Genomic DNA, 25615 nt, shown 5'->3' on the forward strand with positions numbered 1-25615 from the left:
CCCTGCTCCTTGCACACCATATCCTGTGCACACTCCGCCCCCTGCACACCACACTCCGTACACACTCTGACCCACTCCATACTCCTGACGGCTCCTCAGGCCCTGCACCCACATGCTGCCCCGGGGGCCAGGTTCTATGCCGCCTGCTGGGCCCTTCCCTTGGACTGCTGACCAACAACCCATAACCACTCGCCCCCTCTCCCAGCACACAGATCCCCGGTCAGAACAGCACACCTCTCCTGCAAGTTCTCTCACAGTCTTCCACACGTTTCCAGCTCGCTCACTGCAGTTTGCAATTAGGCACTTGTTGGAGAGAATTTCCACATCACCACCCCTCCTGGACGACTGGCTCATGAGAACAGAGCCCCAGCTGGTTCACAACAGCATCTCCAGGCCCTGTCGCCAGGGCCTGCGTGTAGTGGGTCAGTGATGATCTGAGACATGAATGAATGAATGACCTCTACGACCCCCGTGGCCTTGACCTTCCTCTACTCTGGGGCAGTCACCCGAGCTCTGGGTCGTCCCACATAGGATGCTGTACATGGCAAGGATCAGGTGAGGAAGGAAACGAAGCTTCGAGGCCGAGCAGACTCTGTCCCCGGCAGCAGCAAAAGGCCCTTCCTTGTCTTCCCGGGCGGGCACCCTGCCGCTGGCAAGAGTCCAGCCAGCTCTGTGATGCTGCGCTCCAGGTTACCTCCAAAACCCAGTGGCGCCTGACTCTTGAGTTCCCGGCTCCTCTTTTGGCCCCTGGGCACAACTAGGCAGCTGGTGTTTCCCTAGTTATGCCCAAGCCCATGGACACGGGGCCCAGAAGGCAAGGACCCAGCACCCCAGGCCTGACTCTCCACCACGGCACACCCAAACCGACGGCCATAACCCGTGTGTCTCATGACAGTCAGGGTGAAGAGAAAAGAGCACGCCCACCCTTCCTACCCCACCCCTGCCAGGTGATCAATACGGCCCAATATCTGTACAAGACATGAGGAGCTGACCGGAGGAGAGGCGGGCTGGGCCAGCGTGCTCACCTGAGGCAAGGAGCTGCAAAGCTCCCCACAGCCCGCCCTGGGGCTCTGCCCTCAAGGACTCCACCCCCGCCCCTGGGCCTGGGCTCTGATGAGAGCCCCCACGTCTCTCATGTGCTCCATCCACCACTCCAGCACTAACTACAGATAGGCGAGGGACAAGCTCTGCTCAAGAAACCACGTAGAATAACCCTGTTTTCTTCCAACCGTGCAAAAATGGGCAATAATCCCCATTTACCCAATGCATGCATGTCAACTCGGGTCTGGCAGGCTTACCCTGTCCTTCCCAGGGTGGCTGCATTGCTTGACTGGGGCAAACAAACAAAGCAGCCCAGGATGAAACTCCAGGCCTCACTCCACAACAAGAGCCCACCCTAGGACTCCAGGGAGGGACCCAGGGGGAGCCCACCTGAGCTGTGCCTCCCAAGTGTAGATGGGCCCCCTGCCTGCACCCGCAGGGCACACAGCTGACCTGGAACCTGAGGCACAGTCTGGAGCATTGAGGGAAGGAAGAGATTCCTTCTGGCCACAGGGGATTGGGGATGATTTGCACGAGGGGGATGTTTGTGGTCAGGGGCTCTGGAGCAGGGCAGGGGGAGGCAAGGCGGCGGGCTGACTGCAGAGCAGTGGACAAGGAGGGTCCCGGGAGGCCACGTGTGAAGGCTGCCACAGCCGTGGAAGCAGAGGACAGCCCTGGACCTTGGGAACTCTGCACAGAAGGAGGGGACAAAGTTGGCCCACCGCCATCAGGGGCTCCTCTTAGGGGCTGCCTTCTTTTTCCTTCTGACAACACCCACAAAGTCGGCTCACACACTGCATCCAGCATCACCCGTGGGGCTCACTCCCCAAGTCAAACGTGGTCTGAGATCACAGGGTGACAAGGGTCACCAATGCGTGCTGATGTCCGGCTGGGTCCCCAGGCTGCTGGGAAGGGATGGTGTTTCCCAAAGCTGACCTTGGGGGTGCTGTGACGTTGGGGTGCAGCGGCTTTCCTGCCCTTCCCACACACCTTCTGTCCCCCCTTTGCATCAGATGCTTTAAGCACCGTCACCGGGATCCCCCGGGGCGGGTGCCTCCTGGGGAAGTAGCAGAAGCTGCAAGCGGGAGTGATGGAGACCAGACAGGTCTGGATGGGAGTGGGGGGCCCAGGCCTCCCCAGGGGAGGGCACACTCCAGGCTTTAGGGTGTGCTCCCCCAGGGTGCTGGAAACGGCAGGCCTGGGGGACCAGCCTGCCCCAGGTTCCATCTCTGCTTCTGCCACACCACAGATGGTGCTCAGGTAGCTTAATCTCTTTTGTTCTCTACCTTCTGATCTGTAAAATATCTTAAGAGATAAAAATAAATACACTATACACCCCAAGGAGTTGTGGCAAGGATTGAATGAGATAAGGCCCAGGGCAGCACCAGTACATGAGAGTAACAGGCCCGAAGCCAGTTTCAAATCACAATCCTACCCTTTACAGGCTGTGTGACCTTGGGCAAATCACTTAACCTCTCTGTGCTTCTGTTTCTGCCAATGCTGAACAGGCTATTATTCCTGTTTCCCGGAAGTGTTGCATGCGTACAAGATTTGACTGAAGTGAAGCACTTAGAACCTGGCTCGGGGGGAGTCCACCACCCATCTGAGGTAACCCTTAGTAGGAAGACAGGAGTCACGAACTGGACCGCCCTGCATTTTCCAGGGCTCGGGTGATGAGTGCTCTTTTCTTCTAAGAAAGCAGCCTCTGAGCTGCCGCCTTTTCCCTCCACCCAGAACAAGTCTCGGGGTTCAGGAGCTCTGTGGATTGTATTTGGATCTGAATTGTCGTGACTAAAGGGGACTTTTGCGAATCACTCCCGTTTTTCCTGGGCTGAACAGAGTCCAGGTTTGGGAAGTGATCGCCTATGAACGCGGCTAATTGGAGCGCGGCAAGGCCCTGCTCACACCACACAGACCTTGCGTGAACCGCTCCGTGCAGCCCGCTCTCTCCCCCACCAGATCTTTGATCCACATTTCGTAAGGGCATCTTGCCCTAGAATTATGAGCACAGAAATCAGAGCAAGAATCTTCCGTGTTCTATTTCTGGCCCTGACACAGACGCCAGCGTGTGGGCAGATCATAATGCCAGAATTTTCTCTGGTCTCTGGGAAATAGCACAAGTCACAGTGGCCTTCTCCTGCCCCTGCCACCCGAGGGGGACGGGGCTTGTCTTGGACCGGCCACGGGTGGGTCAGGACGCCCTGGACCTTCCCCCCAAGGTGCGCCCACTGGGATTTCCTATGCTTGGGAGCAGGGTCCGTTCTCCTTGCTTGCTTCTTCCAGAACGGGATCAAAGGGGCTTTCGGAACAGGAAAGCAGCTGTTCGGCTGCATGTGGTTCCCACTGGATGCATCTTGATGAGGACGAGGGGCCGGCGCCATCCTGCTGGCTGGGGAGGTCCCAGCAGCCAGCACAGAGCTGGGCACTGGGTGTATGAATGAAGGATGGAAGAGATGAGCAAACCCACGGGACTCTCTTGGCAGCTTCTCCTTCCTGTGTAACCTGCTTCCAGACCCAGGGTTTGGAGATGATTCTCAGAGCAGGTGGGGCCTTGGGCAAGTGCAGACCCACATTTCCCCTTGTGTGATCCGAGCTTCAGGGCGTGCAGGCAGTCTGGGGGGAGCATACTGTTCCTATAAAAAGTAAATCAACTGAAACTCTGAGCCAAGCCCCGGGGAGGTGGCGGGGGGGGGCTCCTGCCTCTGGCCTCAACACGAACAGAGAGAAAAGACTGGGGAGGGGGCAGCCCACAGGGGCCAGGAAATCCCATGAAGATTCCCAAGGTGCAAGTAAGTGTCTTAATAGCTTTTCAATTGTCTTCCACGCTAATATGCTCTGTGGTGGCCCACTGGGCAGAGAGGAGTCCAGAATCCTATTTCAGCTCGTCTGGGGGAGTCTGGAGCAGAGGGGGCCCCAGGCAGGCACCCAGGTCAGATTCTAGCTCCATGATCTGTGTGCCAAGGGTCACCCCATATTACAGATGTGACAGAGGCCGGGGCCGAGTGGCTCGCCCCAGGTCTCTCAGGGGGGCCAACGAGGCCCAGCCGGGCCGGAACTGCAGGGCGGGCGTGGATACGCTTCTCTCCAGCATCTGTGTGCTGCTCCTGGACCTGCAATGTTTTCTCAGTATGCTCAGACCCCAGGGGTCCTTCCATCACCCACAACCCTCCTCAGGCTCTCTGGGGAAGGCAGCTCTCCCCCTCCCTGCGTGTTAGGGGCTCTCTGAGCAGGGGGCGGTGGCAGAAGGCTTGTCCCTGGACCCTCAGAGGCCTGTGGGAATGTGCTCACTGGCCCCGAGGGTGAAGGACACTTACATCCACTCCCTTCCTGGTGGAGCCTCTCTGTCCAAAGGTACATCCTGCTGCCATTCCAAAGTTGGCTCTGCCCCCGCCCCCGTTGCCCTTACAGTGAGACCAGGAGGGGAGGCACCCTGGCCTCTAGGGAGGGGTGCTGGGGGATGGGCAGCAGGGGGAGGAGAGCCGAGCTGCTGGTGACCCGCCCCCAGCCTCCCGGACAGATGGAACCAGGGACAAAGGGGGAGGTGGGCATCCTCCCAGGAGCCTAGTGTGACTTTGGCTTTTCTCTAGAAACTGTCAGGCAAAGAGACCACTGTATGAGGGTCTCTGCCTTTGTCCCAGGGGTGCTAGCCCTTCTGAGGCTCCACGCAAACAGCACCCCGAGTCCGAATGGGCTCGCTCCACCGGGGCCTCCATAAGTCACCTGCTTCTTTCTCCTTCTCAAGCTGTCCCCGCAAGTCTGACTTGCTGATGGCTGACCAGAAGGGCACCTTCCCTGCAGGCTGACCCCGCCCCAGCCCCTCAGCCCCTGCCTGCCTACCTCATCCTGTAGTTTTCTTCCCTTTGCTCTGCACACCACCACCTCCCGACATTTTTATTGAGGTATAATTGACAAATAAAATTGTATACATTTAACATGAACAACGGGATGCTTTGATCTCCTTAACTCTTCGGGGGCACTTAAAGATGCAAAGGGAAGGGTTGTATCAGGGCTCAGAGATGGCGGCGTCTGGAAAGAGTCTATGCGTGACAGCTCTTCAGTTACTTAAAAAAAAAAAAAAGCAAGCAGTAAAATGTTCTCATGATAAAAGCTTTTGCAATCTCAATCTCCTTTTAATTTTGGGAGTTGAATCTGAGTGAGACTAAGAGAAGATACACAGGGGAGAAGCGAACATGCTTTCTGCTTAGGGGGAATAAGGGATGCAGGCAAGGTTTGATCCAGCCAGGCAGGGATGAGAGCTGCTCAAGCACTGAATGCAGGAGGCAGTTGGGATGAGTGTCAGGTGTTGCTCGAGAGGTCTGTTCCTCCTTGAGCACCTCTGGGTGCCCAACTCCCAGAGGCACCTGACAGGTGTGCAAGAAACACTTGTCTCCACGGGGAATGGGGCTGCCCCAGTCCAGCAGCTGCAGGCTCAGGGCCGAAGGACCGAAACAGCTGGTGTTTTCCCCCTGGGAGAGATGTGTCTCCCCTCGACTCTGGCCTGAAAGGCAGGCCTTGGGTTCTGCGGTGTCACCCGCAGCAGCAGAGCACGGAGGGCCCACAACGTTCCCGATACCTGGGTGATCAGGAACGACTGCAGGCCTCCCCGGAATCGATCCGCACGAACGACAAATGCAGCAGGAGAAGTGGAGGCTTGTGTTTTTGCTTTTCTTTAAAATTTGTAAAAATGAGACCAGATCAAGAGGGAGGTAGGCGCCCGGCTCGGTACGCCGCAGATTAATCCGGCTTCTGGAACAGCCGTGCCGAGCTGCTCTGTGATTGTCTTTCAGCGTCTCATGAGTTATTTTCCCCCCTGAAGCCAAAGTTAACAATAACATCAAACTTTACAAGAAACCTCTGCCACCAAACAGCAGCGGGCTTGCCTTCCCGCCCCCATCTCCTCCTCGGATAAGACGTTAAACGATCCACGTGTGGTCGGGGAAAACTCCAGAAACTCCTCTGGTGGGTGAAGAGCCCACCCCTGCTCAGGCTCAGGCTTTGCTCCCGAGGGCCCCATGGCCGCCGTTGCCGTCGACACAATTTCCTTGCTCAGAGACAAGACAGAAGAGCCGTGTTTGGTTGGCAATGGGGTGCGGAAAGAAGGGGGTACTTCCAGGGTTGAACTCTGTCCCCCCTCCAAAAGATGCTAAGTCCTCCCGCCCAGACCCTGTGAATGGGACCGTATTTGGAAACTGGGCCTTTGCAGATGTAATTAAGTCTCTCTAGATGTCATCATCCCAGATTATCTGGGTGGGCCCTAAGTCCGATGACACGTGTTAGGACTTGAATTGTGCCCCCCTCAAGAGATATGCTGAATTCCTAGCACCCCCAGAGCTCAGAATGGGACTTTACGTGGAAAGTGGGTCTTTACAGGGGTCATCAAGTTAAAATGAGGTCATCAGGGTAGGCCCTGACCGAACATGACCAGTGTCCATATGAAAAGGGAAATTTGGACAGAGACCCGCGCACAGAGAGCACCCTGTGGAGACACAAGGAGGGGACGGCCGTCCACAAGCCCAGGAACCCCGAGGCTACGGGAAGAGATGCCTGGAGCGGATTCTGCCTCACAGCCTCAGAGAACTTCCCTTGGACCTCCAGGCCCCAGAACGGGGACAGTAAATGTCTGTTGCTCAGCCCCAGAGAGACTCAGAGGTCCCTACACAGAAAGACACCCCCCCCCCCGCCGCCCCGCTGCATGGAGCTCTTACTTGGCTCCAGCTGATGCTCTATGGCACCACATTGGGATTCAGCAAACAGGCCTGCACGTGGGGCAAGAAGGTCATCCTGAGGGGGACACAGAGCCCAGGAGCCAAAAGACGCAGTTGTCTGGGAGGGGCCTGAGCGTGCAGCGTGTGGGCAGGGGGCTCTCTCGCCCCAGGGGCCCGGCCCGCACCTGCAGCTGCACCAGCAGACCGTCTGGGTTAGCGGGTGACAGCCGTGGGGACACACGCCCTGTGGAGGGTTGTTCCTGCTCTGACCTGCTCTCCTGCCATAAGCAAAGGGAGGACCTGTCAATATCCAGGCCGGGAGCCAGGCTGCTTGCTTATTCATTCACTGTCGGTGCTATGTACGGGTGGGAGTCGAGATGGCTGAGTTTATTAATTAATGATCCATCTCTGCTGTTGATATATAATTCATTTCAATGATCTTCCCCAGGACACAGCACAACCATGGGCCCCACGCTAGCCCAGGCTCGAAGGAAGAGTGTGGGGGGCTCTGCACACGTCGGAGCTACAGGAAGACCACCAGGGGGTCTGCGGCCAGGGCTGGAGGGCCAGTGGACACCCTGAGAGCCCTACATGTCTGGTGACACGCCCGGCGAGGCTGATGACAGAGCCCCCAGGAGGGCAGGTCGGAGGAGGAGTAGGTCTCAGAGACCCTGGGCACCAGAAGTGTCCAGTGGGGGCCGGAGATCTCCCATGGTGGGGCTGTGTTCTCATCTGGAAGCTCAACCAGGGAGGGGCCCACTTGCAAGCTCATTCCAGACTTCATTTCTTCGCGGCCGTGGGACTGAGAGGGATGGCTCTGTGCTGGGTGCTGGGGGGGGGGGGGCAGTCCTCAGCTCCAGAGGCTGCCTGCAGTCCCCCGGCCTGTGGGCCTCCTGTCCCACCACATGGTGGCTGCTTCGTCTAGGCCAGCATGAGAGTCTCCCTCATGAATCTGCTGGCAAAGTGGGTTCTGTATGAGGGAAGGTAACCAGAGGATAATGTCACCTGTCAGCCTTGCCATATTCTACTGGTTGGAAGCAGGTCCCAGGCCCTGTTCATGCTCCAGGCGAGGAGACCCCACAAAAGCACCTACCCGGAGGTGGGGATCGTGGGGCAGACAGGCCAGGGCAGGGAGAGACCAGAGAGTTCCTGCTCCATGTTGTTGTGCAAGAAGAGCTGATTAAAGGAGCCATGAGTTTTCTCAGCCACAGGACGGATGGCAGCAGAGGGGATACACTTGGGAGCCCTGAAAACACACAGGGCAGGACATGGGGCCGGTCGGTTTACAGGGCGTCCTGGCTCGGGGCCCAGAGGGACACAGCGGGAGTCGTCTACACAGCATTCGCACATCAGCAGGGTGGCCGGCGTGTTAGGAGCAGGTGGACCCCAGGTCTGAGCAACGGCTCGGCGTGGAAGAGACCGCGGCCGTAGGCAGTGCTGTGCAAACGGCTCCGGCAGGCGGGGGGGGCCTCCGGGGGCCTTTCGTGGGAGTCTCCCCCCTACACCCGGAGGAAGCAGAGATGAAGATGCCCGGGGGAGACGTGCCCAGCCCCAAGCTTCAGCTCAGGGCACGCCTCCGCTCTTCTCATCCATTTTCTCTCATCCTCACTAAGTCAAGCAGCACTCACCGAGGCTTTGAAACCCACCTTCAGAAACATGGAATCTGACCACTTCCGCCCGCCCAGACCATCCACCAGGAAGCTCCCGTGGCTCCCAACCTGTCACCCAGCCAGCACCCACTCCCCACGGACAAGCCGCACTCGGCTCCGGGAAGCAGACTGCTAGCAGCCCCTCGTGGCTCCTGGGGAAATCTTCCCAGACTGCAATCGCTGAAGTCTCCCCCACCTGATAGGGAAGGCAGAATACGAAATAGGTATGTTCAGAACACACACCAGCCCTGACCACTGTGAGTTCGCAACATAGGCCCCTGGAGCGGTGCCCCCAAAGACACACATGCACACAAGCAAGTCATGCTCAGCTTCTGCTACGGGGTTCCACGGCCTGCCCCCCACTTGTCTTCATCCCCATGGGCCCTGGAGTGCATTTTCTTTCCACCCAGGACTGTGGACTGAATTGTGTCCCTGCAGTACCCAATGTGCCCTCTTTAAGGAGGTGGCCAGGATAAACACGGTCGTATGGGTGGGGCCCTGATCCTACGGGACGTGTGTCCTCCTAAGAAAAGGCAGAGTCACCAGAAAGCCTTCTCTCTCTACACGCACAGCTGTGCCATAGAAGACTTTCCTCCTCGCTGCCTGCTGGTGGGGGGATGCCCTGGCCAGTCTGGTCCCCAGAGCCCTGCCAAAGAGGACTTCACACCTGGGTGGGACTCCCCGCCGCAGTCTGCACCCCAGCTGCAGGGGACCGGTTAGCGGGGGCCCAGCTGAGTGGCTCCCAGCTTCCCTGCTACCCTGAGCGTGTGGGATGGCAGGCAAGCAGCTTCATTCTCTTCTCCAAGACTCGGCTGTCTTGCTTGCTCTGGATGAGCCGGAACTGCTCCCCACATTTGCACATGTGTGTGGCGGCGGATGCCGGCGGGCGAGTCCCGGGCGGGTGGTGCCCACGCAGCCCCGGTGGGCATGTACTTCGGCACGAGTGCGGGGGTCTGCACAGAAGCGGCGCCTCCTCTCGGCCTGGGCTCGGGCGACTTTCAAAGGCGCGGCGCGTTATTACCCCGTCTCTCCTCTTCATGTCCTCTTTCCCTCTCACTAAGGGTCAAAGACTGCACAGCATCCCACCCCGATGAATGCATGCGCACAGGAGTTGCATTTTTCCTCTGTTCAGAAAAGCAATGCGAGCCAACTGTGGGCCAGGCGCTGTGCTAGGAGCCGGGGCGCAGGGGATGTGGGACCTGGGAGCAGCAGGTTGGTTTCTTCCCCTGAAGGAGCTCCGGGCTGGCTGATCACCCAGGGAAAGTGCTGAGCATGCAGGGGTATGTGCTGCTATTGGTCCTGGGTGGTGGGGCGTGTGGGACAGACGTCCGGGCAAGTGGCCATAAAATGACAGAAGTCATGGTAAATGCCACGAAATGGGGACGAAGAATCCAGGGGGCCCTAGAGGTGTGGGCGTCAAGAGGAGGAGGGGGAGGTGGCCCCTCCAACTGAGGGAAGAGCGTAAGCCTGGCCAAGGAGAGGCCTCCCGGATGCTCCGGAGAGATCCAAGGAGGCCCCCTCCCACCCTCCCTCCTGCTGCCCAATTCTCAACACAGGAGCCAGAGAGGTGCTTCCCCACCTTGGGGGAGGGGCGGGAGCTTAAGTGTCCCAGACAGTGAGGAACGGCCCCGAAAAGACAAACTGCAGTCGGGAAGAATCGAGAGCTGGGGTGTGGCCAGGACGACGGCGGGGCATGAACCTTCAGGACTTCCTGCGAAACGTGAGACCTCCTGCCTCCCTCTCCTTGCCCCGAGGCTCTGCGCCCCACACTTCCCCCCAAGTCCGTGGAAGTCTAAGACCACGGCAGGGCGGAGTGGAGTGCCTGCTGAGGTGCCTGAGAAGGCCTCCACCCCCTTACACCCCGTGGCTCCTCGGCTCTGACGAGTCAGCCTTCCACCAACCGGAGGCCCTGCCCAGCCCTGCTGAGAGCAGGCCGCTGACCACTGGCCCGTGCTCTGGGTGCGGCACCAGCCCTGGGTCTTGGCCCGTAGGCCCTAACCGGCCACCCGTGTCCCCATGGAGACAGACAGAGCGCGCGTTCCCTGTAAAGCCCGAGCCTCGTTTCTGAGTCTGTGTCCGAGTGTCTGCCAGGAGCAAGGCCAGTCTTGGTATGGGTTAGAGACGGCGGTGGGTGTCGCCTCCACGGCCTCGGCGAAGGCTCTGAAGGAGGAGACGCCCCCGCTGCACCTGGGAAGGGCGGACGGATGGCAGAGGACGGCCCCGCGATGCTCAGTGCATCCGTGGTGTTTGCGGTAACAGCGACTTTTGGCTGCAGCGGGCGCGGGTCTCAAGGCCCCGGGGGAGGGGTGCAGGAATTGGCGCAGGCTGGTGTCTGGGAGGCATCCTTCCGATTCCTCTGGCCCGTGACATGACCAGGTGAGGATGCCGAGCTCCCCTCCCCAGATGAGGGACCTCCGGGGAGGCCGGGGACATTGCCAAAGCCAGCGGGGACAGGGCCGGCCTGCACGTTTGGGGATGGCCCTCCCACAGCTCCTGTCTGCACTTGGGGAAGCACCCAGTTCCTGCTCCTGACCAGGACCTCCTTCTGCCCTTCCCACATCCAGCCTCCCTTGTGCCAGGAGGCCTCTGCACGAGCCCCGCATCCCCGGGCCCACATCCTCTCCCAGACGCCGCTTCCCACCAGGCAGGCCCGGCTCACATGTCCCCACCTGCATCTGAGACGGTGTCCGCGTACCTGCTCATCGTCGGTCCCCACCTGGGGACAGCAGCGCTGCAGGGCGGGGCCCCTCTGCACTGTCCCTCGGGGGCACGACCTCCCCCAGCTCACACAGAGCTTCCCAAGTGAAAAGGGGAAACGTCTGGTGCCAGGAAAGCGGGATTTCCCAGACAGACTGACTTCTCCTCACGCATCCTGCTCCCTCCACAAACCCAGCCCATCCTGCGTGTCGCTCAGCTGTGCGCGCAGGCGTGGGCCGTCCGGCAGCCATCGGGGGCCGTTCTCATTCCGCACAAGGACTTCGCTTGCGCACCACCAGCACCCAAATTCATCCTGCCCTGGACGCTTCACACTGGCAGGCAAGCCCCCTCCCGCTCCCTGGCGGGTAGCAGCAGAGGATCCTCCCCACTGCGCCTTCCTTCACTTCTGGTCCACCGTCCCCAGCACGCTCCGGCCGGCCTTCTTGTCAAGCCTCCAAGCCGGCACCTCCGCGGGGGACAAAGTGACGGTCACCTCCGTGCTCATCCCTCTTGTCTCCCAGGAGCCCTGATGTGGGACCACGTCCTCCCTACTTCTCCTCCCTCCCTCCCTCCTGTTCCTTCCCTCCCTCTCCCTCCCTCCTGTCTGCTCCCTCTCCCTCAGTCCCCCTTCCTCTCTCCCTCCTCCCCTCCTCCTCTGTGAGGTGCTTTCTGCCCCAGGTTTCTCTGGTCCCACCCTCCCCCATTCCTCCTCCCCAGGCACCCTTCCTTGTGCTTTGGGGACTCTCTGGGGCCCTGTCTTCTGTCCCTGTCCCCCTCGCACACCGTCCACTCTCCCTCCAGGTGATCTCAACTATCCACAGGACCTTTGAAACCACCCAGACCCTGATGGCTCTGGGGTCTCCACCGCAGGCCAGACCTTCCCCAGCTGCAAACACGCAAGTCCAAGGGGGCCCACAGACGGCCCCTTTGACAGCTGATTCAGCAGCTGCAGTGAAACCGGGCCCCCAAGGGGCTGCCGGCCGCCCTTTCCCATCCGCGCCCACCCCAGCTCAGGACAGGCGCCACTTTCTTCGAAGGCATAAGTTGCTCAAACCAAACGCTTGGGAAGCCTTCTAGATTGTTCTCTTTCCCTCACGTCACGCACTGAGTCCTCAGCTTCAGGACCGTCCACAGGGTCAGCCCACTCTCTGCTCCCCCCATTATCCTCAGACTAAAGCCTGGAGCCCCCACGACTGCCTCCAAGCCCCAGCCCAACCTCTGACCTCCCTGCCCCCCCGGCCATGTGGCCCGCCACACCACAGCCCTTGCGTTGCTTGTCACGCTCCCAGCACCTCGGCTCCTGGCCGCCACCCTCCTTCCCCGTTCTGCCCCCCTCTTCTCATCCACTGGTCTCAACTCGAGCATCAGCTCTCCGCCCCAGGCTGCAGCATCCTCCCCACACACCTGGGGTCACCTTACTCATGTTCGGATGTGTGTCTGTCTGTCTGCTGCCCCTGGAGGGGACAGAGACTGTGTGTTGTCTTCTGACGTAACAACACTGCCTGACACATAGTAGGTGCTCAGGAAACGGTTCAGGTGGATGCTCGAGTGAGTGAAGGACGGATCTTCAGGACACAAGGGCCAACCAGAGGTCAGACATTTTCATCTCTGACTTGTTTGTGAAGCTCAGTATATACAAAGCGTTTTTTGCAAATGGAGGTGGTGTTTTCTCCAAGCCCCCCAGTGGCTCCCAGGGCCTCGCGAAGGGCGGGTGGGGTGAGGCTTGGGCCAATGCCCTCCCCAGGCCCGTATTCTTCTCCAGCAGGACTGGGGCAGATGAAGGGCCTGCGATTCTCCCAGCTTCTGGAGAAAACCCCCAGGCACTGCTGACCCCTGGGCAGAGGGGGGGATGTCGGCCCCCTAGCCGGAGCGGATGGCCGCTCTTCCTGGATTGAATGCTAGCGCCATGGAATAGATATGCCCTCGTCCTAACCCCCCCGACCTTGTGAATGTGACCTTATTTAGAAGAAGGAACTTTGCAGATGTGATGGCACTTAGGATCTCAAGGCGAGACCATCCTGGATTCTCAGCTTGGGCCCTGATGCAACGGCTGGTGTCTTTATAAGAAGGGGAGAGACACAGACACAGAGGGAATACGCCGTGTGAAGACAGAGACACAGGCCGGGGTGTGGCCAGGAGCCAAGGAACACCTGCCCGTCACCCCCAGCTGGAAGAGGCAGGAAAGACCTTCCCCGCCCTGCAGACTGGGAGAGATCTAATGCCTATTGTTTCAAACTCAGGTGCAGATGGAAGCTGGTCCTTTCTGTGCAGTGTGTGGATGGGGGCAAGGCCACCTGTCTCCGGGGTGGGAGGCTGCCTCTGGAATGTCTGGGCCGAGAACAGGGATTCTCGGGGGGCGGGGGCATCTAGGAATGTGGGGGACGTTTCTGGTTGTCACAATGACTGACATTATTTGCGTAGGGGGCAGGACGCTACCTGCCCCACAATGTATAGGACAGACGTGCTCACCCACGGCCGGCCCTCCGTTCTGTGTGACTCTGAACGTCCTTCTGCTCACTCCTGCTATAAATGCTCAGAGAGCCTCCTTCTGTTCCACGTACAGACCCAGAGTATTTTTTGCATGGTTTTAATAAGCACCAAAGTTTCCAAGAACACAACCACCATGTACGTCGAAAGAAGGCTGGATTATTTTTGTCCCAAATGTTGCCGGGAGTTGTTCACCATTTTCCCAGTCACCTGCCCCCCATGCTCAGACGGCACACCTGTCTTAGCTCGCGTTGCCCTCAGGTTCCTGACGATGCCACACGGGGGTGGGGGGTGAGCCTCCGACGACCTCACCACACCTTCTGGTGAAGACGTGCACGGAGGAGCATCTATCAAACATCATGTCACATCACGTCTCCTCTCAATTCCACTGAGGGCATTAGATGAGTCTGGAGGACCATCAGCTTCGGTCGGTTATAGTTTCTCCAAAAAGGGGCACTCAAAGTGAGTAAAAGGGGGTATTACCAAGATGCTTTGTAAACTTGGGCCCCCGGTCTGGAAGGGCAGGGAGCTAACTCTAGAGTGCTAGCTTTTCTTCCTGCCCCACTCCTTAGACGATGCCGATTCTCTCCTTCCCGCAGATGTGGGAACAGGGATGGGGACCCAGGTGTGGCTCTCAGGGGCTCTGCCTCTGCCCCAGGACACATCCCTGGGGGCTCTCTGTTCAGCATGTGAAACCACACAATGGGGGCCTCCAACTCTTCCACCCACCTGCCGTGGGCTCTGCTGATGGAGAGGCCTCCCTGGAGCTTCTAGAAGGTTCCTTCATCACTGGACCTCACATATGGGCCAAGAACTTCCGAGGGACTCAGGCAATCAGCTTCCTCTTGGATTTAGGTCCCACTCAGGATGCCCTGATGCCTCAGGCAGCAGGGCTGTGTGTCGAGGAGGGACCCTCAGCATCAGAGAAGGGGCCCTGACCCACTTCCCCCGACTCACGAGAGGCTGAGCCTCCCTGAGCGTCAGCCCCACCGCCTTCCGTGGGCAGTTCTGAGAACATGAAGAGTGAAGCACAAGTTTGGCAATAAGCCACTTAAAGGGATGTGTGCAAGGGACAGTCTGCTGAGAAGCCAGCTGGCCCCTGGCAGAGGACACGCTGACCGACGCTCCAGCAGACAGCCCCCCCTAGGCCGGGCCGCTGGACATGGTGCTCCCCCCTGGGCGTGGGGGCTGCTGACCTGGCGAGTTATGGGGCTCTGCTGATGGTTTCCCAGTGGGTCCGACTGCCTAAATCCTTCCAGGACAGAGAAAGGTCATGAGGCAGCTAGACCAGCGTTGGCCAGGCACCTGCATGTGCTCACCCCAGCCCCGCCGGGGGATGCTAAAGGTGACAGGGGTCCCGCTTCCCCAGCACCAGTGCCCTTCCCTCCCCGATGGAGCCGCAGAGCCAGGGGGCCTTCATGCACCCGGGGCCCCTGACACTCGCTGTGTGTGCCCAGCTTTCTATGCGGGTGAACTCAGCCACGTCTCAGAACCACCCCTCGAGGTGAAAATTATTTCTCAGTCTGCTGTCAAAAAAGCCGGCACTCCCTGAGGTCATGGGGCACAACAAGGGCACGCCAATGGCCAGGGTCGGTGGGCAGCCAGGGCCTGGGTTACGCCTGGGTCAGGGCAGGGGCTCCCCCCGTCAGCACCAGCTTCACCGCCCCCACGTCCCATCCTCGGTCAGCTCGGCAGACATCTCCGCCTCTGCTCCTGAGACAGACTGGGCATCTGACGGAAAGTTCTGGAAGAGAAACTTAATCCTCTGGTAGTACTGATCATCACCTCCAAGCAACAGACTCCAGGGCGGAGATTCACTCAACCACATGGAAAGCCAGGACCGGGGAGGCCTTGTCTTCCCGTCTGATCATACGGCCCGACCATCACGCGTCTGCCTGTGATCTTGGCTGAGTCTCCAGAAGCAGGCGGCCACCTCGGGGGTGCGCCGAGCTTCCCCTGGAACCCACCTGCCCCGGGGCTGAGGGCAATGCCTCTTGCAGCAAGTGCATGCACGTGGGGCCTTTTCAAGCTGGCCACCCGCCATGCAGAGCCGCTCCTGGGCGGGGGTGGGTGACTTCTCCCACTCACCCGGCAGCTCAGAAACCCCGGCCGCAGCTGCCTGCCCCACCGACCCCAGAGCTTGCTGGATCCACCGCCTGGAGTGACGCTGGAAGGGAGGGGAGGGCCAGAGCCCACCAGCCTTCTCCTCTCACGACAAAATGGCAGGGCAGACCATTTTCCTAGCTGTGGGCAGAAGGAACACAGAGCCTCGGACGTTCTTATGGACCGTTAGAGCTGGAGGAGGGGCCTCAAGGGTTTTTCCTCCAGTGTCTTTCTAGATGTGAGGAGACTGAGTCCCAGGCCACCTGCTCTGCTGCCTCCACCATGCAGGCCTCCGGGCTTCTGGTCTCCAGAGTGCTTGGTGCCCTCTGCCCTCCCCAGTGCTCTGCCCATGCATGCCCTCCCCATTGGTCAGGACCAGCCTCATTCACTCTCCAGGAAGCCTAGTGGGACCCTTCCCACCAGGACCAGCCCCCTCCTCCTTTTACTGGGTTTTCAGAATCAGTGTGCAATTGCCCAAGCTGGGGCTTTCTGACATGTCTGCTCCCGTCCTTAACTGTCACTTCTCTCTTGTGAAGCCTCGTGTCCTTACCTGTCTGACTTTCCCAAATAGATTTTAAACTCTTTGAAAAGACAGCCAGGGCCCCGGTTTTGTATCCCTTCACGTCTCCCCCACCCTGAAGCGTGGTATTTCATATCAACCAAGTTCAGAGCTGACAGTTCCCTGCACGACAGATCAGAAGCTAGAAATTCCAAAACCAGTCCTCTTCACATCGTCAAATAATTCTAAAAATAATGTTCTGTCTAATATTTAATCTCTACGCTCAGAATCATTCCCCTGTGTGTGGATGAAAACCATAAATTCAATTCACCGTATATCACACTGGTCTGTTATCCATCCCGTGTTTAGTGAAGCGATGGATGTCAGGAAGTCACATTCCGCGGGGGTGGGGGTGTCGCCTGCAGCCCCCCAATACCTGCATCACCAGCAACCCCGCCTGCCGCCCTTACGGAGGACCAGTGTCAGTTCAGGCCCCTTCCCACAGCTCCTAGGGCTGGGCAAAGGGAAACAGAGAAAGGGTGCTAGGACAGGCACTGTGATCCCACGAGAACTCAAGTAACTTCCTGACCCCTAAACTCGCTCTCAGGAGAAGGAGGCAGCTCTGGCAGAAACAAAGAAGTCTAAGAAGCACTAGATGCAATAAGCTGGGGCAAGGAACACATTAAAGGGAAATAAAGGTAAGCCGGTGATACAGTCATCTCCAGAAGACTTCGAGACCAGCTCTAATGAGTCGGAGCTCATTTATCCATTTGGTGTGAACACAGCTTTGCTCAGCAAAAGCAGAGGAGCGTCCTGGGAGGTTGGACGGGTGCAGAGGGCTGTCGGCAGACGCGCGCCATCCCACCCATGCCACAACGGGTCACCACGCGAAACCAGGCGCATCCATTCCGACATCCCAGTTAAGACCCTAAAGCCCAGCCTCGCCAGCTACAGAGTGGGGGATGTTTAGCGAGCTCCAAACACTCATTTGTTCGTGGATGCTCTTATCCCAATTAAGCCACTCAAAACTTTTGAAGTTCATGAGTCATTTGCTTCAAATATCTTTAAATTAGGGATGGATTCACTTCCCTGGTAGCAAACACCCAGCAAGTTAATTAAAAGGGGCTCAGCATTTAAACCACCATCACAGTTTTAAACAGAAGGAGAGGAGCACGTCTCTCCCTATCACAGCTGCTCCTAACTCTCTTCCACTTCTATCCCAGCATTTTGAAATATTTCCCAACGTGAGACTTGCTCCCAGGATTGCTCTGCTACTCAGGTCAGCTGACCATCAGTGTGAGAGAAGAGGACACCAGTCTGTCCCTCCTGCTTACAGTGGGACACACCTAAAGGACACTGAAGGCCCTCTGGTGACAAGGACAAAGCAACTTGGAAATCATCCTTGGAAACGCATGAGTGCATCCCAATGTAAAAATTACCAGGCAGGACGGGGATGACATCTGAGCCCTCTCTTCCTTGAGCTGCTGGGTGTCACGAATACATGACTGATCCAAATGGGAACATACCTTGAATGACCATTAACGGAGACCTTACAGGGCTTCGTAGCCCCTCCTGGGTGGTGTACCTTCCAGAGCTAGGAACACGGATAGTTGAGGAAAGCATCAGATGTATCTGAGCAGGCTGGAGAATCTCAGGGTCCAGGGGCCAGCGGGAAGGCCTAAGAACGTCAGGTCCCAGAAATCTTTAATGAGCACTAGCTGTATGCCATGCACCCACAGCCTAAGAGATCCGCAGTGGGCAAATGCAATAACCAAAATCAGCTGGCTTGTATTCCCCACAGCTCCCTTTACGAGTTTTAAGATTAAAGCCCAGGAAATGACTTTGTGTTTTTCTCCCAGGAGACTTTGTGATTCCAGACTCAGAACATGACCAGCAAGAGAGCTGTCACAGGAAGATGGTGCTTCGCTGTGGGGAGTCCTCCTCTCTCGACCTCAAGTGAACTCCTGCCCCATCTGACAGTCACCCTCTGCCAGCACCATGTGAGGCTGGAGCTCAATGCCTCGGTGAACCTAAGCCAGGTGATTTTCCATCCCAAGCAGTTCCTAGCTAGTGCCACCTATACCTCCACAAAGAGCACCAAGGTCAGGGACAAGGATGTGGGACTTCATCAAATGATCTCATCAAATGACCCCATAATGGAGCAGTAAATGTAGCAGCAAGCTAGTGGTAGCAAATCATCACAAGAAAAACAATCATTATTACCATCACTATCACCATCACCACCATCACCACCACCTCCTCCTCATCATCATCACCATGAGCCTCATCACCATCATCACCACCATCATCATCACCATTACCACACTCATCATCACCATTGTCATCATCACCATCATCACCACCAGCATCATCATCACCATCACCATCATCACCACCATCATCATCATCACCACACTCACCATCACCATCATCACCATCATCATCATCATTACCATCACCATCACCATCATCATCATCATCATCACCACACTCATCATCACCATCATCACCATCATCATCACCATCATCACCATCGTCACCATCATCACCATCTTCACCATCACCACCATCATCATCACCATTGTCATCATCATCATCATCACCATCATCACCACCATCACCATCAACATCATCACAATCAGCATCATCACTATCATCACCATCATCATCACCACCATCACCATCATCATCATCACAATCAGCAGCATCATCACCATCTTCATCACCATCATCATCACCATATTAACAGCAGCAAACATGTAATGAACAGCTGTTATGTGTCACGCACTGACCACCTGGCATATATTATCTCACTAATCTTTGCAACTTTATAAGGTGGTTAATTCTGTAATTCCCACTGAGGCACACAGAAGATAAGCAAGTTGCCCAAGTTCACACAGCTAATACAAGAGGAAGCCAGAAATTCGAAGGCAGACACTCTTATGCACTACCTTAAAACTAGGAGAGACTTTCCAATCACTTCATTTATGGGGTGGTCTCTGGGAGAGGGGCCGTTTGAAGATTCCAGCAGCTATCCCACGTAATATTCACTCCTGAGGGATTTCAGAGTGCCCCAAATCTCCAGCCATCTGCTTTTCTATGCTCACTGATATCTGTGCTCTGGACAGATGGGCCAAGGTAACTTTCCCCTTCAAACACCTCTCTACAGAAGCAAAAATAAAAACTCACAACTCCCCAAACCTGATTCTAAAGACATCCTTTTGGACAACAGAACTGACTTAACAAATTCTTCCTATCGCTTTCCAAAACCTTAATTCTGTCCTTTGGGGTGCCCTCAGTGGTGAGTGGGCAGAGCTGGTGTGTCTCAGATGAAAAGACTGCCATGTCCCTGGTGGCTTGTTGGCCCCTGACACCTGCAGGCTTCTCCTTGGAGTCCTCCTTGCTGGGTATAGAAGCACCTGGCATGTACGCAGGGTTCTTAGTTCATGCTCGATGTTGTTCTACCGAATCCTCACGACAACCATTTGGAAGAGATATTTCTAAGCTTTAATTTTTCTGGTGAAGAAAATGAAGCCAAGAGAGAAGAGAACGTCCCCAGGGTCACACAGCTACCTGGAGCTGAGTCCAGATTCGCAGGCGGTCTGCGGCTTGCAAGCGCATACGGCATGCCCAGCCTCCTGGACCACGGCGCTGGGATCCCCAAGACCACCCTTGCCGCCTTAATCCTATCTGAGAAGGGTGAGCAGCAGAAGTGCTCCACAAAGAGTCGAGAGCCCAGGTCTATGTGTGGTGACTGCCAGGACAAGGGGGATTTATGGGGCTCCCGCCAGGGCTCTAGGTGGCTTGGGTCACTTTTGTGGGATTGGCTGAGCTGTGACGGACCTAGTTAGAGGTGTCACCTCAGCACTTCCTGTCTTGCCTTGCCTTGGCCTGGATGCTGAAACCTGCTGACGCCCCTTCTCAGCATCCAACATCACTTCCCAGAATTAACATTTCTCTGCACTAAAAGCAAACACATGTATTCCCGCCCCCCTTTAAATTTGTTTTGCTAAACAAATTAATCTAGCACCAGATTATATTATGAAGAACCATAAATCTTTTCCAAGATAAGCATCTGTCGAGTTGGATTAGCAACATCCAATGTACTGTGAATTAATTTGCTGAGCCTTCTAATGCTGTCCCGAGCATTTAACTTTAGTAATAACAAATGTAATTTGGAATAAATGGGAACTTGTTTTCTCGTCCGTGCCTGTATAGTAAGTGACGTGTGTAGAGGGTATGACAGTAAATGAATGCAGCACTAAATTCTATTATGATGATGGCTTGTGAGTTTATTGAGGTAAAAACAAATGCTTTCGTAAACTGCTTTCGGGCACCTGGCACAGACGTGATGGACGGCAGGCTGTGTGTGCACAGGTTCTGGACAAAGACTGGCCGGGAGACAACCCGCAACCCCCTGCAGACCTTCTCCCGCCGTGCTCCAAGCTCACAGCCTCTGCCCCTGAGTCTGGCCCTGGCCCCTGGCGTTGAGGTGGAGCTGGGTTTGCTTTCAGGGATCTGTTGCTCTATAGGGAAGAATTGCTCAAATATAAAAACTGCAGTTCTCTCGTCCAGGTGAAGGAAGGAAGTAGGTCATGGAACAAAAGCCACCCACTCTATGAAAACCTATCCAACTCCTGACCACGGCCAGACGCAGCCTCATGCGGATGCAGCCTGCAGGAAAACCTATGCTGCCGACAGACCCTGGGCAGCAAGTCTCTTCTGTCCGGGGTCCTGAAGAGGGCCTGCATGGGGACAATGGACCCCGAGGCCTCAGGACGTGGAGAAGCAAACAAACAGGGCGCGGAGGAGGCCACGCGGCAGCCCCACCCCTTCGTGCCGACACGCTGGACTTCACATCCCATTTTAAGAGCTAGCCAACCCTGCGGCTTGTCTGGGATGTGCGTACCCAGATCTGATCTGTGAACATCCTGCTCCTGGTGGGGCGTGGGGTCGTGGCCTGTTCCCAGAAGCAAAGGGGACCAGAGGTGGGCTGGAGCACAGGGGTCCCGGACTCTGCACACGCCCTCAGCCTGGGGACGAGCCTGTGGCTAGCCCTGGAGGGACGGGCTGTGGCCTGGGAGATTTTCAAGGGCCACTCCTTTAGAAGCAACTGGAAGAGGAGGTAGAGGAGAAGAAAGGAAGACAAAACTACGTTGCAGTAGATTATTTCGAGGTAACTGTCCATATGCACCCAGAGCAACGGGCAGAGGACCCAGAGCCGTTTGTTCTGACCCCGTCCCCCAAACACCCGCGACATCGCCTCCAGGGAAGATACTCCCCAACCCGAGCCAGTTTGCAGAGCCTCAGCAAACAACCACAGGAAGTTCTTCCTTATACCTGACCTAATCTCTTCTGCTGCTTAAAGTGATCCCTAATTCTGGGCCAGTGTGGCAGTCGCCCCTCCACAGGCCACAGCCTTGAAGGTTTTTGGGTACTCTACTTGGGCCCTAATTCCACCAGCAGGAGTGTCCGCATCTCACTGCCAGGCTGGCTCAGAGGTCGAGGTTCTACCATTTGGGAAGACGTGGCTCTGTGCCTGGCGGGGTCTGGACGCCCATGACACAGGCAAGGCGGGCACAGCGTCTCCTTCTAGGCCACCACTATGGAGAGACCCTGTCCCGTCTCCCTTCCACCAGCCAGATGGGCTTGGCTAGAGCACAACCCGCAAGTCCACGGACACACATGCCCCCTCTGTCCCCAAGGCCGCCACCCAACCGTCAGCACTCTGCCGCTGTTAGGTTTCTGCCGCTGAGAAACGGGGAGGCCTGCCACGCAGTGTCACTGGGCACAGCACGGCATCCTTCGTGGGCCACACCCCCAGGGCGTCCTCCCCCCACCAACCGAACCCCAAGCAGAAAAGAGGTGGGTGTACCTGAGGTTTCCCCCAGAATCCGTGGGGGCTTGACGTCTTCACCATCGTCTTTGCTGGGACTGGTGGAAGGCTCCGTTGTGCTAACCCCAACCGGGATCCTATTCCTGGGGCCCAGGGGCTCAGTGACCCCCTTAGTCTGCAGCGTCGTGGAGGTGGCCGTGGTGGAGGGGGCGGTGGTGGTGGCCACAGTTGTCTTCCGTGTCTGTGGGATGGAGGCCGTGGTGGGGCCGTAGAGCCCTGGAAATGTGTTGGATTCCGGGGCCTCCTCCTCCCCCGTGGGGCCCCAGGCGATGAACTCCGTCTCTGTGGTGGGCCTGCTGCCCCGGAAATCAAAACCGTTGAAGCCGGCCCCCTGCAAGTGCCTCTTCTCCCTCCGCAGGAGGGCCTGCTGGTCCGTGGTGGCCCCGCTGCCCGCCGCGGGGGACGGGGACGACGAGGAGGAGCCAAGGGAAGGGCTGGATTTGGCAGCGGCTGGGGGCTTGGCGAGCCCCCCTCTGGGCACCAGGGCGGCCACCTGGTCCCTGGGTCTGTGCGCCCGTTTGGCGCGCGGGCTCGGCACCTGTCCGTGGCTGCGCTCCACGCGGGCCGGGCGCGGGCTCCACACGGGCACGGGGATGCGCGCCGCCTGTCCGCTCTTCAAACTCCACAGCCGGGGCGGCCGCTGCGGCGGCCGGGGAAGGAGCCGGAAGTCGGGGCCCGGGCCCAGGGACTCACACGAGGGCAGATCCATGGCGAGCTGAAACATGGCTATAAGTATCCAAGCATGGCTTCCTAGGGAGCAGCCCGGCCAGCGGATGGACATGGAACTGCGTGGAAAAGAGAGAGCAGTGTCAGGTGGGGGCTCTGGGGGCTCCGCCGGCGGTCCCTCCACCCCCACCATGACACGGAAGCGCTCTTCTGGTAATGAGCGCTAATCCTAACTTCAAAAGGGAAACCGAAACCCTCCATTAGCTGACTTCACAGCCCTGCTGGAGTGCCACCTCTTCATCAGCATCTTAGAAGCCCTGTCCCCATGCACCTGCTCCCAGGAGCCGGTTCCCCCGCCTGCACCTCACATCTCTTCCCAGGAGCATGCAACGCACATGGCTGGTTGACATGACGCGGGAGGGAAACCGAGTCTCAAAACCCCCAGCTCAGCCAACAAGATGACCTCAAACACCTTCTGTTCCCCACTCGGCTTCTGCCCAGAGTTCATGAAACGGAGACATGGAGAGGACGTGAGGTAAGACGACGGCAGAGCTGGGGGCTCGGGTCACCCCTGGGTCCAGGGCTGAGCACCTTCCTCTGTGTCACAGAACTTACAGACCCAAGGTGTGTGTCTCCCTGAGGCCTGCGAGGACGGGGGTTCCACCCTCCGCGTGGCTGAGCCCGCCGGACTTCACGGGGGGCCCGAAGGCCAGGCATCTCCCGAGGCCCCACCCCATGCTGTGGTCCGCAAACCCCACCCCCACCTTCTCAGGCAAATGTGCGTATCTCACAGCGGGCTGTGGCCTCGGATGCTTACGCTAAGAAAGCTGCTTATTTTTGGCCTCCTCTGGATTTTGTTCAGGAAAATGAGATCTGCTGTGGATAAGCTGGAAGTTTATTGATGCACCAACCCTACCCAAGTGCTGTTCTGTTGACATTTCGGCTTCCCCTATTTATCTTCAGCGCAGGTGCCCTTTGAAACCCCATCATCCACCTGCTCAGCTCCAGGCTCGGCTGGAGAAGGGCAAACCCCACACGACCCGGGGAAGATGGTGGGCGGGGGGGTGCACGGAGCATCACGTGAGCACTCAGAGCATGGCAGACAGACCCGGGGAGGGCTTGGTGTCCCCGGGGCCCACGCTCCCTCTCCAGCTTAGGTAATTGAGGACTGGGTGCAGGCGCCATTCGAAGTCAGTACTCGTCACCGGCGTCACGTCTGAAAATTGACACGGATCCAGAATGTTAGTGGCTGGTGCGGGTGGGGGCGGGCGAGGGCGTTGGGTGCGCCGAGCCGCCAGTCTGGAAAGCTGCTCAAGACCAGCCCCGTAGAAAAAAAGGCTTGGCAGGTTTTTTTTATGAGGTTTCGCGTGACTTTAAAAGGGAATAAATCAGTGAGTGAGCAGTGTGTGGTGTGTGAGTCATGTGTGCGTGCACACACGGGAGTGTGTCTCAGGACTGCGTGCCGCTGATGTGTGATAGCACGTCAGTGCCTGTGAAAGACAAATGTACAAGTGGGTGTGAGTGTGTCAGCAAGTGTGTAAGAGCGCGAGGCCGTGGGGGGTGTCTGTGTGCCTGTCTGTCACATATGCGTGTTTGTGCCTGTGCGGGTGTGGCTGAGTGTGGGGTTCATGTCAGTGAGTGTGTGTGTGTCAGTGAGTGTGCAAGAGCGTGAGTCTGTTGTGAGGCGGTCTGTGTGCCTGTCCATCACATATGCACATGTGTGTGCATGTGCGGGTGTGGCCGAGTGTGGGGTCTGCATGTCAGTGTGTGTGTGTGTCAGTGAGTGTGCAAAGGTGGGAGTCCACGGGGGTGGTCTGTGTGCCCACCTGTTATATATGTGTGTGTGTGCCTGTGCGGGAACGGGCTAGTGTGGGGTCTATGTCAGTGAGCGTGAGTGTGTCAGTGAGTGTGCAAGAGTGTGAGTCTGTGGGGGTGGTCTGTGTGCCTGTCATATATGCATATGTGTGTGCATGTGCGGGTGTGGCCGAGTGTGGGGTCTGCATGTCGGTGCACGTGTGTGTGCACGTGTCTGTGTGTGAGCCCCCCCTCGTTCGCACTGAGCCCCACGTGCCCGGGGCCGCCTCTTCTCTGGTGGGTAGTTAGGCAGGTGCCGCTCCCTGCCTGTCATCAGGATGTGGAAAGGAAGAAACTTGTATTAATGAGTGCTAATTACCGAAAAGGACTAATCCCCAAATAAAAAGGGCCCAGTTTTTTAATCAGAATGAAAGTGCTTTGCTGCAGAAATTAGGAATCGCTCATTATGCTAATGCCTCTGCACCGAGTTTCTGCCGGTGTGCAATTTCTCTGCACAGCCCGCCAAGCTCTGTGCAGGGACCAGGGCCTCTGTCACCACACACAGAAATTTAGGTCAGTGCAAAACATCCCCGTGCCCACGGAAAGCACGGCTCCTGTGGCCACAGGTGGTTCAGTGAGGATGGATGGTTTAGACCCTCTGGTTCTCCCACCACTCTGCATGTTTGGATGGGAGCCCAGCCCCCAGGAAGTGGGACACTTCTTTAAGCAAGAGCAGTGCTCAGCCCAGAAGGCCCTACCAGGCCCCACCAGGTCCTACCAGGCAACACCAGGCCCCACCAGGAGACGCCAAGTCCCACTAGGCCCCACCAGGCCCCACCAAGAAACACCAGGCCCCACAAGGAAACACGAGGTCCCACCAGGTCCTACTAGGCAGCACCAGGTCCCACCAGGCCCCATGAGGCCCCACAAGGTCACCAGGTAACCTCAGGCCTCACCAGATCCCACCAGATCGCACCAGGCCCCATGAGGCCCCACAAGGTCCCACCAGGAAACCCCAGGCCCCATCAGGTCCCACCAGGCCCCACCAGGTACCACCTGGCCCCACCAGGCCCCACCA

At 57.6% G+C, this 25615-nt stretch overlaps 1 protein-coding gene across 2 annotated transcripts in view; it reads right to left on the minus strand.

Moving 5' to 3' along the window:
* The window catches only part of AJAP1 (adherens junctions associated protein 1), a 118096-nt gene that overhangs the window by 39464 nt on the left and 53017 nt on the right, over positions 1-25615 (minus strand). For both annotated transcript variants that reach the window (XR_004298154.1, XM_032395038.1), the window contains exon 2: positions 22057-22862. Coding sequence is in view for 1 of the 2 variants with exons in the window: in XM_032395038.1 (XP_032250929.1) it covers positions 22057-22862 (806 nt within the window). In the remaining variant the exon portion in view is untranslated. The remainder of the gene's footprint in view (positions 1-22056; positions 22863-25615) is intronic.

The sequence above is a fragment of the Phoca vitulina genome, unplaced genomic scaffold (genome assembly GCF_004348235.1).
Source record: "Phoca vitulina isolate PV1807 unplaced genomic scaffold, GSC_HSeal_1.0 scaffold2, whole genome shotgun sequence".
Lineage (NCBI taxonomy): Eukaryota > Metazoa > Chordata > Mammalia > Carnivora > Phocidae > Phoca > Phoca vitulina.